The 13,835-nt window shown below is 36.5% G+C and overlaps 1 protein-coding gene across 1 annotated transcript; it reads left to right on the plus strand.

Annotated features, from left to right (window-relative positions):
• Positions 1-1,291: 1,291 nt before the first annotated feature.
• Positions 1,292-13,263, plus strand: LOC131533482 (uncharacterized). Its single transcript, XM_058765825.1, has 6 exons — positions 1,292-3,646; positions 3,773-3,881; positions 6,078-6,509; positions 6,637-6,796; positions 9,732-9,867; positions 13,096-13,263. Exon 1 carries the CDS (start codon positions 1,409-1,411, stop codon positions 2,609-2,611), a length of 1,203 nt encoding a protein of 400 aa, XP_058621808.1. The 5' UTR covers positions 1,292-1,408; the 3' UTR covers positions 2,612-3,646; positions 3,773-3,881; positions 6,078-6,509; positions 6,637-6,796; positions 9,732-9,867; positions 13,096-13,263.
• The last annotated feature ends 572 nt before the right edge of the window (positions 13,264-13,835 follow it).

The raw sequence follows: 13,835 nt of genomic DNA on the forward strand, positions 1-13,835 counted from the left end.
GGGCCGAAACAGCCCATACTTTCTTTTTTCCCTAAGCACCAAATTGGAGATATTAATCTTGCCTTCTCATCCTTTTACTAAAACAAGTTCCCATGGATTGAGTACTCAGTTTCACTGGATTAAGTTTTTTTGTTTTTGCTGTCGCCACTTTTCTTCAAATATTGCAAGATGCACAGACAAACTGTTTACAAAAGTGGGAGCTCGAAATTGGAAAAAGTTGTCGTAAAAGCTGACAAAACATGCTTCATCACATATACATTTATCAAGCATGGAAATGTGGGAGAGCTACAAACAAACTGCTACATCAGGGTCTGTGGCAGCACAGCTGTCACACAGCCATCAAAGCACAGTACAAAAAAATAGAGAGTATATGTGCAAATCTGTTGATATCATAAAACTGCTAGCCAAACTAGGCCTGCCTTTCCGCGGACACCGTGAAGATGCTGATGCAGAAACAAGGGGGAATTATTTGAGTTTATGCGATTTTTTTCCTCAAAATACGACCCTGATTTCAAATCCATGCAGTCTAAATATTTTAGCTGCACAAGCAAAGATTTTCAGAATGAAATTATTGCATTATGTGCAGAGCTCGTTCGTGAAGAAATATCCAAGAAAGTACACGAGACAGGTTTTCTTGCTGTTATTGCTGATGAAGCGAAGTCGTCAAAGACTGAGCAACTTTCTGTTTGCATAAGATACACCGATGGGCTTCAGATTAAGGAGCAATTTATTTGCTTTGTTGACTGTTCCAATTCTCGTGATGCTGCAGGGATTGTTTCTGGTATTAAAGAAGGATTGCAGTCGTGTGGTTTGAAGGACATTCCCATAATTGCTCAGTCATACGATGGAGCCTCTGTTAACCACTTGGCTATCCACTGCCATTTTCAAAGCACAATGCAAAACTGTGACTTTTCATTCATTGACGCTCTTCAATGACACTCTTTAATCGGTATTACAAATGAATGCATCTGGAGCAGTAACTCTGAAATGTACACTATTATACTAATATTGGGGTATTAATGTCTAGTCAGCATCACTATTTCTAAAACAAATTCAAAATTCAGTTTTTAATAAAATGGTAATATATATATATATATATATATATATATATATATATATATATATATATATATTAATTTTAATAAAATAATATTTAAATTATTCAAGGCTTTCCAACAATCTGTAGTTTTTTTTTTTTTTTGCCTGTTTGTGCACACAGTTAGTATGTGTAGCATTTAGCATTGCATAAAAAGCTAAATAATATATTTCTGACCAGAATTCACTTTAGATCAAAATTAGGTGTAATTAGAAACCATACAAATAGTTATGATGAAACAAATGTTTTGCCTCAATTAGAATATTAACTGTTTGAAAGTAATAATAAGCCTTTGTTTTCTTACAGAAAGTAATGGAGCATTCTCAAAGAACAAAAAGAAGGAAAATAGCTGCAAAAGTGGCTGAACATTTCCGTCTTGTTTCACAGCAGATTGACCAGCCACTGGATTTTAATTTGGAAGCTGCTTATGGTGAACCATTGGAGGATGATCCTTTGGAGATCTATCATGATTCTGTCGAGGATGTGTCACAAAATGTAGAAAATGAATGTGCCACAGACATTTTTTATGACGCTTTTGATGATGAAATATTCAATGATTTTGAAAATGGGATGCCTGCTGATGCCAGTGACTTTGACTTGGAATGTTCAGATTCAGAGGATGCTGCTTCTGAGAAATTAGATGATACACGTGGACTTGCAGAGTGGGCTGCAGAATACAACATAACACAAAATGCGTTGTCTGCACTTCTGAAAATTCTTAAACAAAAAGGCCTTAATGTGCCACTGGATGCTAGAACCCTGATGTGCACAGAACGCAAGTGTAATGTGAAAAATGTAGCAGGGGGATCGTACTATCATTTTGGAATCAGGAATTCAGTTGTGGCAGAATTGGCATCCTTAGATTTTGATCTGAGAGTTCTGACAGACACACTTACGCTTAGAATTAATATCGATGGTCTACCTTTATTCCACAGCACCACTCTGAGTTTGTGGCCTATTTTGGCTAGGATAAAGGAGATCCCAAATTCAAACGTCTTCATGATTGGATTGTACTCTGGTGTGACCAAACCATCTCAACTACAAGAATATTTGAATGAATTTATTCAGGATTTTAAAGCTGTTATACATGAGGGTATTCAGCATAATGGTGTACATTTCAGGGTCACTGCTCCAGATGCATTCATTTGTGATGCTCCAGCACGTGCTTTCCTCAAATGTGTGAAGGGACACACTGGCTATTATGCATGTGAACGCTGCACTCAAAGAGGTTTATATCTTAACAGAAGATTGTGTTTCCCTGAGTTGACGTCTGAGCAAAGGACCGACGAGAAATTTAGAGGTATGGGCTATGAAGGTCACCAAGTAGGTGTCTCGCCACTCTGTGAGTTAGGAGGTGTGGCGTTAGTTTCAAGTTTTGTGCTTGACTATATGCACCTTGTGTGTTTGGCTGATTTTTCTTTGGTTAAAAGGACCGTTGAAATGCAGAAAATCTGTTCGAATTCTCACTGTAATTTCAGCATACTTGGCTTCAGTCAGGCAGTACTTGCCCAGTAATTTCGCAAGGAAACCTAGGTCTATCTTAGAAATTAGCATGTGGAAAGCTACTGAACTGAGGCAGTTTTTACTTTACACCGGCCCTGTTGCCCTATTAAATAATATATCCAGTGTAATGTATAAACATTTTATGCTTTTGTCTGTAGCTATGAGAATTCTTCTAAGCCCAGATTTGTGCACTGAAAATTGTGACTTTGCTGAAGATATTTTAAAACTCTTTGTGAAAGATTTTGGCTTGATTTATGGTCTTGAATTTGTTGGATATAACGTACATTCTTTGATACACATTGCCCAAGATGCACGGAACTTCGGCCCTCTGGATAGCATTTCCTGTTTCCCCTTTGAGACATTTTTAGGTAAACTTAAAAAAATTGTACGGAGACCCCAAAATCCTGTGTAGCAAATTGTCAGGCGCATCCATGAGAAGCAGAGTTTGGCAAAACAGAAGAAAACATCCATTTCCTCTCCCCTTAAACAGCCCCATCTCTCTGGACCAGTGACTAATGAACTAGGAACATGCCAGCAGTACAGGCAGTACAATGATGGACAGACGTTAATTTCTTGCTGTAAAGGCGATAACTGTTTCTCCGTAGACGGGAGAATTCTGATTGTGAGAAACATTTTGCTTTCTTCTTGTGACTCTGTAAAGGTACTGTGTAATATCTTTGAGAACTATGACTCTTTTTTCAGCTACCCAATTGACTCTGCATGCCTTGGAATTCACTTTGTTTCAAACTTATCCAAAGACTTACGGAGAAAAATGGTCCTCTTGCCATAAAAGACTGGATATGTGGCATTGCCACAACTGCACTAGCCTGCTTGTTTTGCATTTTTCCAGCATGCTGCCATTTGCAATTGTGGATTTTTTGGACGGTGGAGGTGTAGCTGTTGTACCCTGCAAGTGGTTTACAGGACCTGAGGAAGATGCTTGTTACTGGCCTCCAGGACGAGTAAACATCAGCAAGGCAGTAAAGGATGAAGTTGTTCCAAATTCTGACTGGCCACAGTTTAAAGTGCGCATATTGGGAAAAGCAGGTAATGTTTTTATTGAGTGTGGAATGATGATAGTTATAATGATAATTATGTGTCAAATTACACACAAATAAGGTATGCTTTTTTAAAAAAAATTTTATTTTATTTGTTGATGCCTATAACCTACAGGAAACTATGCCCATGCCACAGCAAAGCTTCTAAAGTCTGAAGTGACCTCTGACTTGCAGACGGAATCAGATTCTGGAGGAAATATGGGAAAAGGGAAGCGAAAAAGAAGGTAAGACTAAATTTATATATTTACACACTCTGTACTAGGCATGTAATAATATCAGGGCTCTACAGTGTGACGGCCAGACTAGAATAAATAGCAGCACCGTACGTAGCAAACAATAAGCGATATGGCAAGACAAAAATGAAATAATAAAACCAAAGTTTGACCAATTATGAGTAACGTTAGGCTAAAACATCTAAATATGATGTCTGGATCACTGTCAGATGAACCGTCAGATGCTGAGCCGACCCAGGACGCATAACGTAACCATCAGACTCTCCAACACTCATGACATTAGTGTTTCTAATACTAATACCTTCCATAAATCACCTCTTTTTAGTCATTTTGGCTTTATTTATGAAACTGATAACTGCTAAATCAGTGAGTGAAAGTCGTTGCCTAGAAATGTACAATGTTAAAACTAGTGTTGTCATGGTACCAAAATTTCAGTATTCGGTACCAATACCAGTGAAAATCCACGGTTCTCGGTACCAATTTCGGTACCACATGCTAATTAAAAAACATTTTTAATAATAAAATCAAACAAAAATAAAATGTACAAAAATCAATGCCATTCTTTATACTTATTTAAATTGTGTTTCAAGTTTTTCCGCAAGTAATAAAAGTATGAAAAACAGTAAACAAGTTTCACCCAAATTTAATTTGTCTTTTAAATAATGAAATTTAAACATTTTATTTTTTTGGTAAAGAGGAGGGTAAAAGGGGATTTACTATTAAAATTAAAATTAAAATATGGAAGAAATAGTGTGATTATTTCTTTAAAAATAAATATTTATACATTGACGTTTTCATGTTTTTAGTACCGACTTGGTACCGAAGTACCGGGTCTTTTGACAACACTAGTTAAAACATAAGCGGCAAGTAACAGCGCTAAAATACATGCATTATATAGCGGGTAAATTTGACCCGCGCGACGCTTAAAGGTATAAATGCTCCGTTTTTTGATCTGGTTTAATCAAAATGATTTTTAACAATATTGGGTTGTAAATTACATAATTTTAGTAAAAGTCAATGACTGGGAGACTTGAATGTTTTGTTGAAAATCTGTTATGTAGATTTGAAAAACAGCCACGGGTAAAATTTACCCCGTGGCGGTTCTAGTGTTAAACAAACAATAATGCTTACATATTTCATGCATTTACTTTACAATGCAATCCTCGATAATTACATCAAATTAAAGTTGTTCAAATAAACAAATATTTCCAGCTCATAGAGGATTATTCAAAAATAACTAGATTGATCATCTTAATAATGAGTCATATCATGCGTGATTAAGTGCAATGATAGAACAGCATTATACTGTATACAAAACGGGAGGTTAATTACAATAAATATATTGCAAGAACAAACAAAATAAATTTAAAAATAAATTTCTAATCCGAGGTGGATATGACGACATGCGGACTGTTTTAAAGGTCTATTTGAATAATAAATTAGTATTCAATAAAATAGGGAGTCCTTAAAGTCTTAAAATGTCTTAAATTCAGATTCAATTGGTCTTAAATATTTTCGGTACCATTACCAAAACAATTCTCCAGTCTGACTGACCCAGTTTACAATCATTGGACAGACCGAAAACAGTAATCAGTGATTGATAATCAATAGTGTATTTTTGGTATCAAGGTCGCACTGTTGAGGCTCGCTCTGCCTGTCTCTTTGTATGAGAATTTTTGGAGAAATCAAATCAAATGAGTGCATGAAATGAGCAGAAGAGCTGAACGGGGCACATAAAGAAATTCACAGAAGCAACATACTGAGGGAAAAATTCTGAATGTTATTTATAACATGATATAGTTAAGCAACATACCATGACAAGGGAGCTAATTGCTGAATATTCTCACAATTGCAAGTGCTACATTGATTTTAGTTAAGTAAACAAGTAGTGAAGTAGTCACATAATTAAGTTACATTTTAGACACAATATTGACTTTTTTGTTCTGTTTCATTTTCAACTAAAATGGTTCCAAACAAAGAAAAGTGACAAAGTGCTTAGTTAAGCTGTTTAACTTGACTGGTTTGCTTAAATTGATGCTGAATTCTTTCAATAGCAAACACTGGTTTACACTAGACAGTAACTGAGCAGTAAGCCAAAGATGTTAAGTATAATTATTTTACATATACAGCCCTGAATTGAACCTTGTACAACCATATCATTATACTTCACATTTTGTGCATTTTAAGGCCAGTATCTCTGTCAAGCTCAGATGAGGAATCAGATGGTGCTGGGCATGATCGTCCACCATCTAGTGTGCCTTTACTTCCCCCAGTTCAGAGATCCGCCAACCAGAGGCTCCTCAGTTGCTCAACATCCGTCCATTTATCCAGCCCCCTCCACCTTCAACACCTTCAATTGTTACACCAGACCGCAGACTTCAGCAAGGAACCAATAATTCTACATTTAGGGATGGCATTTTTGTACGCCTTCTATCCCTCCTGGAGGAAATTAAGGAGATGCAGAGGGTTCATGGAAAGGTGATACAGTCACTTCTTACACAGCGTGATGGAAACACTGTTGCAGTACTACCCCAGGATATTCTTTTCCCCCTGAAGACGGTCTCAGATGTTGAAGCAATGGAGCTGAAATTGACAGACCCCACCGTCCACAAAGAAGTGGTATGTAGAGGCTTCTGTGTTTTCTTTTTTAAAGGGGACATCAGGTGCCCATTTTCCACAAGTTGGTATCATTATTTAGAGCAGGGGTGTCAAACTCATATGTAATGATAATCTTATTTTTCATTAGGTTGCCGTGGTGGCAGATATTGGAGGGAGCACTGTAGATGAAGCTACAAGGAGAATGATGGCCTTCCTTTTGGATCACTCCTTGTCGAGGGAATACAATTTCGTTGGGCGACATGGATAGCGAGAGTTCCGGGGACTCAAACTCTTTGAGGTCATATATGGTATGTTTATTACTATAGTATTATTCATCTTTGCCAGAGGTTACTCAGCAGAGTTGAGTTCTTCATAAATCATTGGAATAAAATCTATTTGATTATATGCAAACAATTAGGGCTGCAACGATTAGTCGACATTATCGACAACGTCGACAATAAAAAATTGTCGACAAATATTTTTGTTGTCGAGTAATCGTTTGATCTCATATGACCTAATAAGAGCCTGCAATACTGCGGTCCGACCAGTGTGGCGCTGTAGAGCAAGAATGTAATTAAGCCCTCCTGGATGAAATTCAAGAGAAGAAGACACACCCGAACCTGAGCGGTGTTTGATGAATATGTAAATATATATTGCACGCTTTCCTCTCAGTAACGAAATAAACACAACAAAAACTGGCAGCAGTGTGAAAGCAGCAGTTAAAAATGCATCTGATTACAACGATGTGGATGTTTGCATGAGCTCTGCTTTTCAGTAACTTAACCTTACTCCAGTAAAGTCCGGTCACATCATGTTTCTTTATATAGTACTTTATGCAATAGATAGCCTTAATTCAAGCAGCTTTACGGTATTAAACATGAAAAACCAGAGTCGGTGTCGCTTTCAGTTAGAATTACAACTGGATTTTCTGTAAAGCAGCTCTCCAGTGTGGAGCTAGCTAATGATAAAATATTTAAAAAAAAATAATTTCATTAAAGTGATAGTTTGGTTTACAGAGATCAAAGCTTGATCTAGCTCAGGACTGTTTTGGTTATCATAATCCTATAAGGTATTTTAAGACATGTTGTGAATAAAATAGTTTATCCAAAGCGTCTTTTCACTTACCTTTATTTTGTTTCTTATCTATATGACTTACAAAAGGAGATGTTAGGCAGAATGTGAAAGATGTGTCATTCAGTTACTTTTTCATGTAGCTAATTAAATGGTGAGAGAGTGTCTCTGTCTGTCATCTCATTTTGTGTGCCAAATACATCTATTTGTATAATGAATTGGTAACACTTTACAATAAGGTATAATTTGTTAACATTAATGTATTAATTAACATCAATGAACAATGCATTTATTACATTTAACTATTAATCTTTGTTAATGTTGGTTAACAAAAATACAGTTGTTCATTGTTTGTTCATGTTAGTTCACAGTGCATTAACTGTTAAAAAACACAACTTGTGATTTTAATAATGCATTAGTAAATGCTGAAATTAACATTAACTAAGATTAACAAATGCTGTAGAAGTATTGTTCATTCTTAGTTCATGTTAACTAATGTTAACTAATGAACCTTATTGTAAAGTGTTACCAATTAATTGTATAATAATTGTAATTACATAATATGCTTTTCTAAAGCTGAAGTGACCTTTATTTATGTTAGAATATGTGTAACTTAATATTTTAACTAGTTGCAAAAGCTGAATAATCAAACAAAGTCTACTGATTAATCAGTAAAATTAGTCGATTAATCGTTCCAATAATCGTCAGATTAATCGATTATCAAAATAATCGTTTGTTGCAGCCCTACAAACAATAGCAAATTGTCCATACTTGGGAAGAGAAAACCTGAGTTGTAAATGTACTGACAATTTCATTGATTTGTTGCAGTTAATTTAGAATTTTAATTTCTACGTGACATTTTATTCCCACGCTGTTTTGTTGATGTCTTTCTGTGGTTGAAACACTGATTTAGGAATTACATGAGCATGAGCTGTTCAGTCATGTTTATTTGTGTTAAAACTAGTAGTACAGAGGAAGGAATGATGACGTTCACTCGCGCTCCGCTCTGCACGAGTCACGGCTCAGACACGGGAACCGGAGCTTATCACGGCCGCTCGAATCAATGCTTGTGTTGGGTTTATATCAGCACGTTTCTGAACCATCCCAGAACCGGCTCTCCGAGACGTTTATACAGCGATCTGTCATGCCACATCAAAGACTGTTAAAATGTCGTTTATTATTTGAATTTCCTAAAAAAAAATACTGTATTATAAAGACCCATACTGAAACGGTTTGGTATGAATACGTGTACCGTTACACCCCTATTAATTACAAATTTGTATACAAAAATTTTAAATTACACATAATGTGCATTATAATAATGAGAACATTTAAAAAAAAAAGTTAATGATATAATTAGATTTCTATTCTAATTAGTTTTTTGTTGTTTTGTTTTTGTTTTTTAAAGATTGTATTTTGATAGGACAGAGTAATGACAGGAAGCGTAGTGAGAGAGAGGAAAGGGGGCGGGATTGGGAAAGGTGTAGTAGAACACAAATACTAGAACACTAGTATTTTCAGCAGCTAAAAATGGTTTTGAGTCAGTTATTTCTATCTTTTGCTGTAGTGTGTCAGTAGGAAATATCAGTTTACGTTTCCAAACATTCATTTTGCCATTAATTGTAATAATCCAGTGAGATTTTTGTCAGGTAGGTTTCTTGAAGCATTTTGGAGATGTTGCCACAGTTCTTCTGGATTTAGTCTCAGTTTGTACTGTTTCTTCATGTCATTCCAGACAGACTGATGATGATCAGATCAGATCAAATCTCTGTGTGGAGCACAGAAATCTCACTGGATTATTACAATTAATGGCTAAATGAATGTTTGGAAATGTAAACTGATATTTCCTACTGACACACTACAGCAAAAGATAGAAATAACTGATTTTAGAATTTCAGCAGCTAAAAATGGTTTAGTGCTCTAATCATTTTGGCCACCGCTGTTTTTAGTAATTAAGTGGCTTTTCTGATGTAAATGAGCATTGTGACAGTGTTTACAGACTCTTTCCATGGTTGGAAAAAAAAAAGAAAAACACTAAGACATATGTCAATATTTTATTTGATACCATTGTTTTGTGGAAAACAGTCAAATTGGAGAACTGCTTCTTTGATGCAAGTGGTCAAATATGGAATTGAATCTCTATTATGCTCTTTGTTTATATGTATTTCACAGGCAGCTTGAAAAAAAATGCCCTTACGAACCAAATAAACAGAAAAGAAGCAGAAAAGGCAGTGTCAAAGTGGCTCATTGGTGCCAGGGACAGGGGAGAAAACCGGACTGCGAGGGCACATGGTGGAGAGCAAGATGAGTAAGAGATGCAAAAAAAAAAAATAATAATAATTTATTACTATGTGCACTCTTAAGCCCAATTTATACTTTTGTGTCAAACCTACACCGTAGCTACGCCATAGGCTGTGTTAGTACACGCAGCCTATGCTGTTGCCTGACATTCACTTCTGACGGCGTGTTCTATGCTCTGTTGGTTTGCTAGAACCCCTCCCTCCCTCAGGGATTAAAGTTCTCCGTCGCTATGACGGATTTCCATTAATGGCAGCGAGCCTATGACGGATTTCCATCATTTGCAGGGTTTCCGCCTGTCTTTAATGTCTTAAATGCACTTTTCATCATTTTAAGGCCGTAAATAGGCTTACATTTCTCAAATAGTGTAACAAATTTCTTAATTTTAGTTTGAATAGGTCTTAAATTAGGGAAAATCGAGGTGTATTCAGCCTGCTGAGGGGGATGTGATCGAAGCCTGGAGTGGAGTGAAAGCACGTTCCTCTCTCCGCTCGAAGCGCTCTGTGATCACTCCGCTGTGGATCCACTCCGGGTTTTCCGTTCCCGCTCACGGAAAAACTGCTCCGTGTTCACTCCATTAGTTATTAGGGATAAATGAGGGGAAAAGATACATGTAGCGCATTGTTGTTGTTCTGCCGGAACACCAAAAATCATCCCCGCTACGGCTGCAGCTTCTCACTGACAACATAGTAACGCCGCTCGCATCATTCACAGTCGGGTTATTAGCAGAGAACAGAGCAGAAATTGAATTTCGGCGCGGGATCGCAGCTATTAATGATAATCCTACTCATTCCCGCAGGCTCCGACGGAATGTGTCACATTTGCACCTGCTTTTAAGTCTTGATAAATCACTCGCGCGCTCTCATCTATGTGCACAGATCGCGATAAGGAGAGTGACAGCTTTTAATAATAATTAAGGGAGTTTGCAAATGTGATATTGATTTAATACAACAGATCAATATCATCAACGAAAATAGTTCTAAATAAAGTAACAGCTGAGCCGCTGCACATCTCTAAAAGCAAACACAGGGGTTACTGTATAATTTCAGTTATTTAAATCATTTAAGTTCTGTATTCAAAATTGTACATTTAAAACATTAATCTCCACATGAATTTATGAATTTAATTGCACTCATGCCACCTCTGAGCCTCATTAAACGTCTGAAAATGTACCTACAAACCACTTTTGTGTTCTTCTGTGCCACCTCTGTAGTACAAATTAATTTCTTATTAATACTAATTTCATATAATTGGTAACTTATTTGTCTTATTCTACTTCTTATATTTATTTTTTTTTAATAGAAATTTTAAAAAGCTTATAAACATATTTTTTTTAATTTGACAGATGAAAATGATGCCATTGCAAAAAAGAAAATGCCCTGTAAATCACTTTGAGTCAAATGTCACCTCGAATTAGCAAGGCTATTGTTTTAATAAGAATTTTTGATTATTGATCAGAAGCTGCTCCTAATTAAATTAGGAGGACAAAGCTCCTAAAAAGAAAAGTAAGCATAGAGCCATGTGTAACATATTAGATCTGTGCATGAGGTCTTAAAGAGACAGCAGCCTAAATAAACCTGCTGCTGTCTTTCATTATACAGTACAAGTACTGATAATTTAATTTGTATCTTGTTATTATTTTTGTTTATGCTATTGATTGTCATTAATTTATTTGTTCTTATTTTATTATTTACTAAATTATTCAAAGACATACTTCTTTTTTTAGTTAATATAAATTCAATTCTGAGTGCAGGTGATTCTTGGGTGGGTAGGGGGCGTGGTCCATGCGAAATAGTCCTGCCACGACAACTGGAAAAAATCCTAGAGGAAACACTGCATACATTTAATAAAATGAGAAAAATGCATTTACAAAAGTAAAAAGAAAATGCCCCTGTAAATCACTTTGTCAAATGTCACCTCGTATTAAGAAGGCTAATTTTTTTGATCAGAATTTTTTATTATTGATTAGAAGGTGCTCCTAAATTTTTTTAATTAGGAGGACAAGCGCTCCTAATTACAAGAAGAAAAACACGGCTCTTAAACTGGGTGTGTGACAGGTATGGTTGTGGATCGGGGTTTGGCCGAGGAAAAATTTTCAGTCAAAAGATTTTTTTTTGCTTTAAACCCTGCTCCCTATGTATTTGTTTTGTGTGTGATTTTTGCACTTTACTATACTTTAATGTTACACCTTCTTGTTTAAAATAAATCAAAGCAAAGAACAAGTCAGTGTCTTATCATTTATTATACAACATAGTATTACACATCGTTCACACTTTCGGTACAATCCTTGTGGAGATCGAAAGAATGCCATCTTCTCCTGTTCCATTGTCGTCTCTTTTTTTTTGTTTTAAATAAATTATCTGTTCTTGGATATTATTTGCCGCCGTCACGACTGATGGTTCTCTGACAAGCCGCTTCTTCTTCTTCGGCTTTTGCCGTGGTACTGCGGGTTACACAAGCCACATGCCCGTGGACACTGCAGACTAGTGGTCCGCATGTGTGCTGCATGTTGACGTGGACAACGACGCAGAAGTATAAATTAAAACCGATGCACAGCCTACGGCTTATGTCTGACGCAGAAGTATAAATCAGCTTTTAGACATTTTGCTGTCACTTAGTTGTTTTTGGTGGAGTTGTTTAATGTCCCTGTGAATGTATTCTGTCGGTGGTTCTCAACTATATTCCTGGAGCCCCTTTAATGACACCCACTGTTGCATAAACTGTTTAGGCTAGTCTTAAAAGTTAGTCATCTGTTATTGTTGTTTTGCTTTCCTCAAAGACTGGTCATAACTTTGTAAAGTCAGTTACATAGAAAAGTATAATAGCCTCATTTGAATCAAAGACAGACCGATTACCACACTTTGATTAACTGTTAGTTGGTTAAACTAGTTAAGATACGGTCTTAACATAGTGGCTATGTTTATGCAACTGACCCCAGGTCTTGGATTATCCATTAATAAACTGATGACCTAAATCAGGTGTGTTTGATTAAAGAGACATGCAAAATGCAGTTGCATAAACATAGCCACTATGTTAAGACCGTATCTTAACTAGTTTTGGGGGGCTCCAGGAATGTGGTTGAGAACCACTGATTAACAACGTGATGTGAGATACTAAAGGCTAATCTGACATGTTTAAACTAAAAATATAAAATTTATTTTATATGTATTATATAACATTTTAGATATTTTAATATAACGAGTGGCAAAATATATTAATTTGTTCTATCTTTTCCAAGGGCCACTGGGAGAGTGAGAACGGAGGACTGAGGAGCTACACTGTTGCTTTGTCTTGTTTTGTTTTTGGAACTCTTCAGTTCAAGAGGTTATTATAACAAATATGTTGCTGGAGCATTACTGCACTTTGTGTTTTGTATTTGAGTTTTAAAAAGTTCTTAATAAATGAAAGCATGAGCTACTGGTCTTTCTTCATTGACATTTCTGGACATTTCACATTTTACTGTACTTTATTGGGTTAAATGTAATATTTGTAGTTAGGGGTTTACTGTAAAATAAGGTAACCCGAACAAACAAGTATGTTAGCCCATATATATAGCTGTTCTGGCCCATAAGAGACCTACATAAAACCTAGCCGGGTCCCATCATTAACCCATTAAGCAGTTTCCTATGGGCCCCACATGGGATTACCCAAATGGGCCCTATATGGAGCCCGTCAAGGGCCCATCATAAACCCATGTAAGCAGTCTCCTATGGGATTACCCAAATGGGCCCTATATGGAGCCCATCAAGGGCCCATCATAAACCCATCTGGGCTAACCCATGTCGGGCCACCATGGAAACTGAGGACAAAATTAACTGGGTCCCAGTTGGGTAGCCCAGGTGGACCCCAGAAATCAGCCCAGGTGCAACCCCTTTGGGCCCCACATGGATGTGTTGGCTGGGGAAGTTCAAAGAGAGAAGACGCGGTACAGCGGAATCACTCACGCTGTTTTCAAATGACTGGTTGTGTGAATTTATT

The sequence above is a fragment of the Onychostoma macrolepis genome, chromosome 24 (genome assembly GCF_012432095.1).
Source record: "Onychostoma macrolepis isolate SWU-2019 chromosome 24, ASM1243209v1, whole genome shotgun sequence".
Taxonomy (NCBI): domain Eukaryota; kingdom Metazoa; phylum Chordata; class Actinopteri; order Cypriniformes; family Cyprinidae; genus Onychostoma; species Onychostoma macrolepis.

Bases quoted from the DNA above. Each gene is read 5' to 3' on its own strand.
- LOC131533482 (XM_058765825.1), top strand. From the start codon at position 1,409: ATGGAGCATTCTCAAAGAACAAAAAGAAGGAAAATAGCTGCAAAAGTG.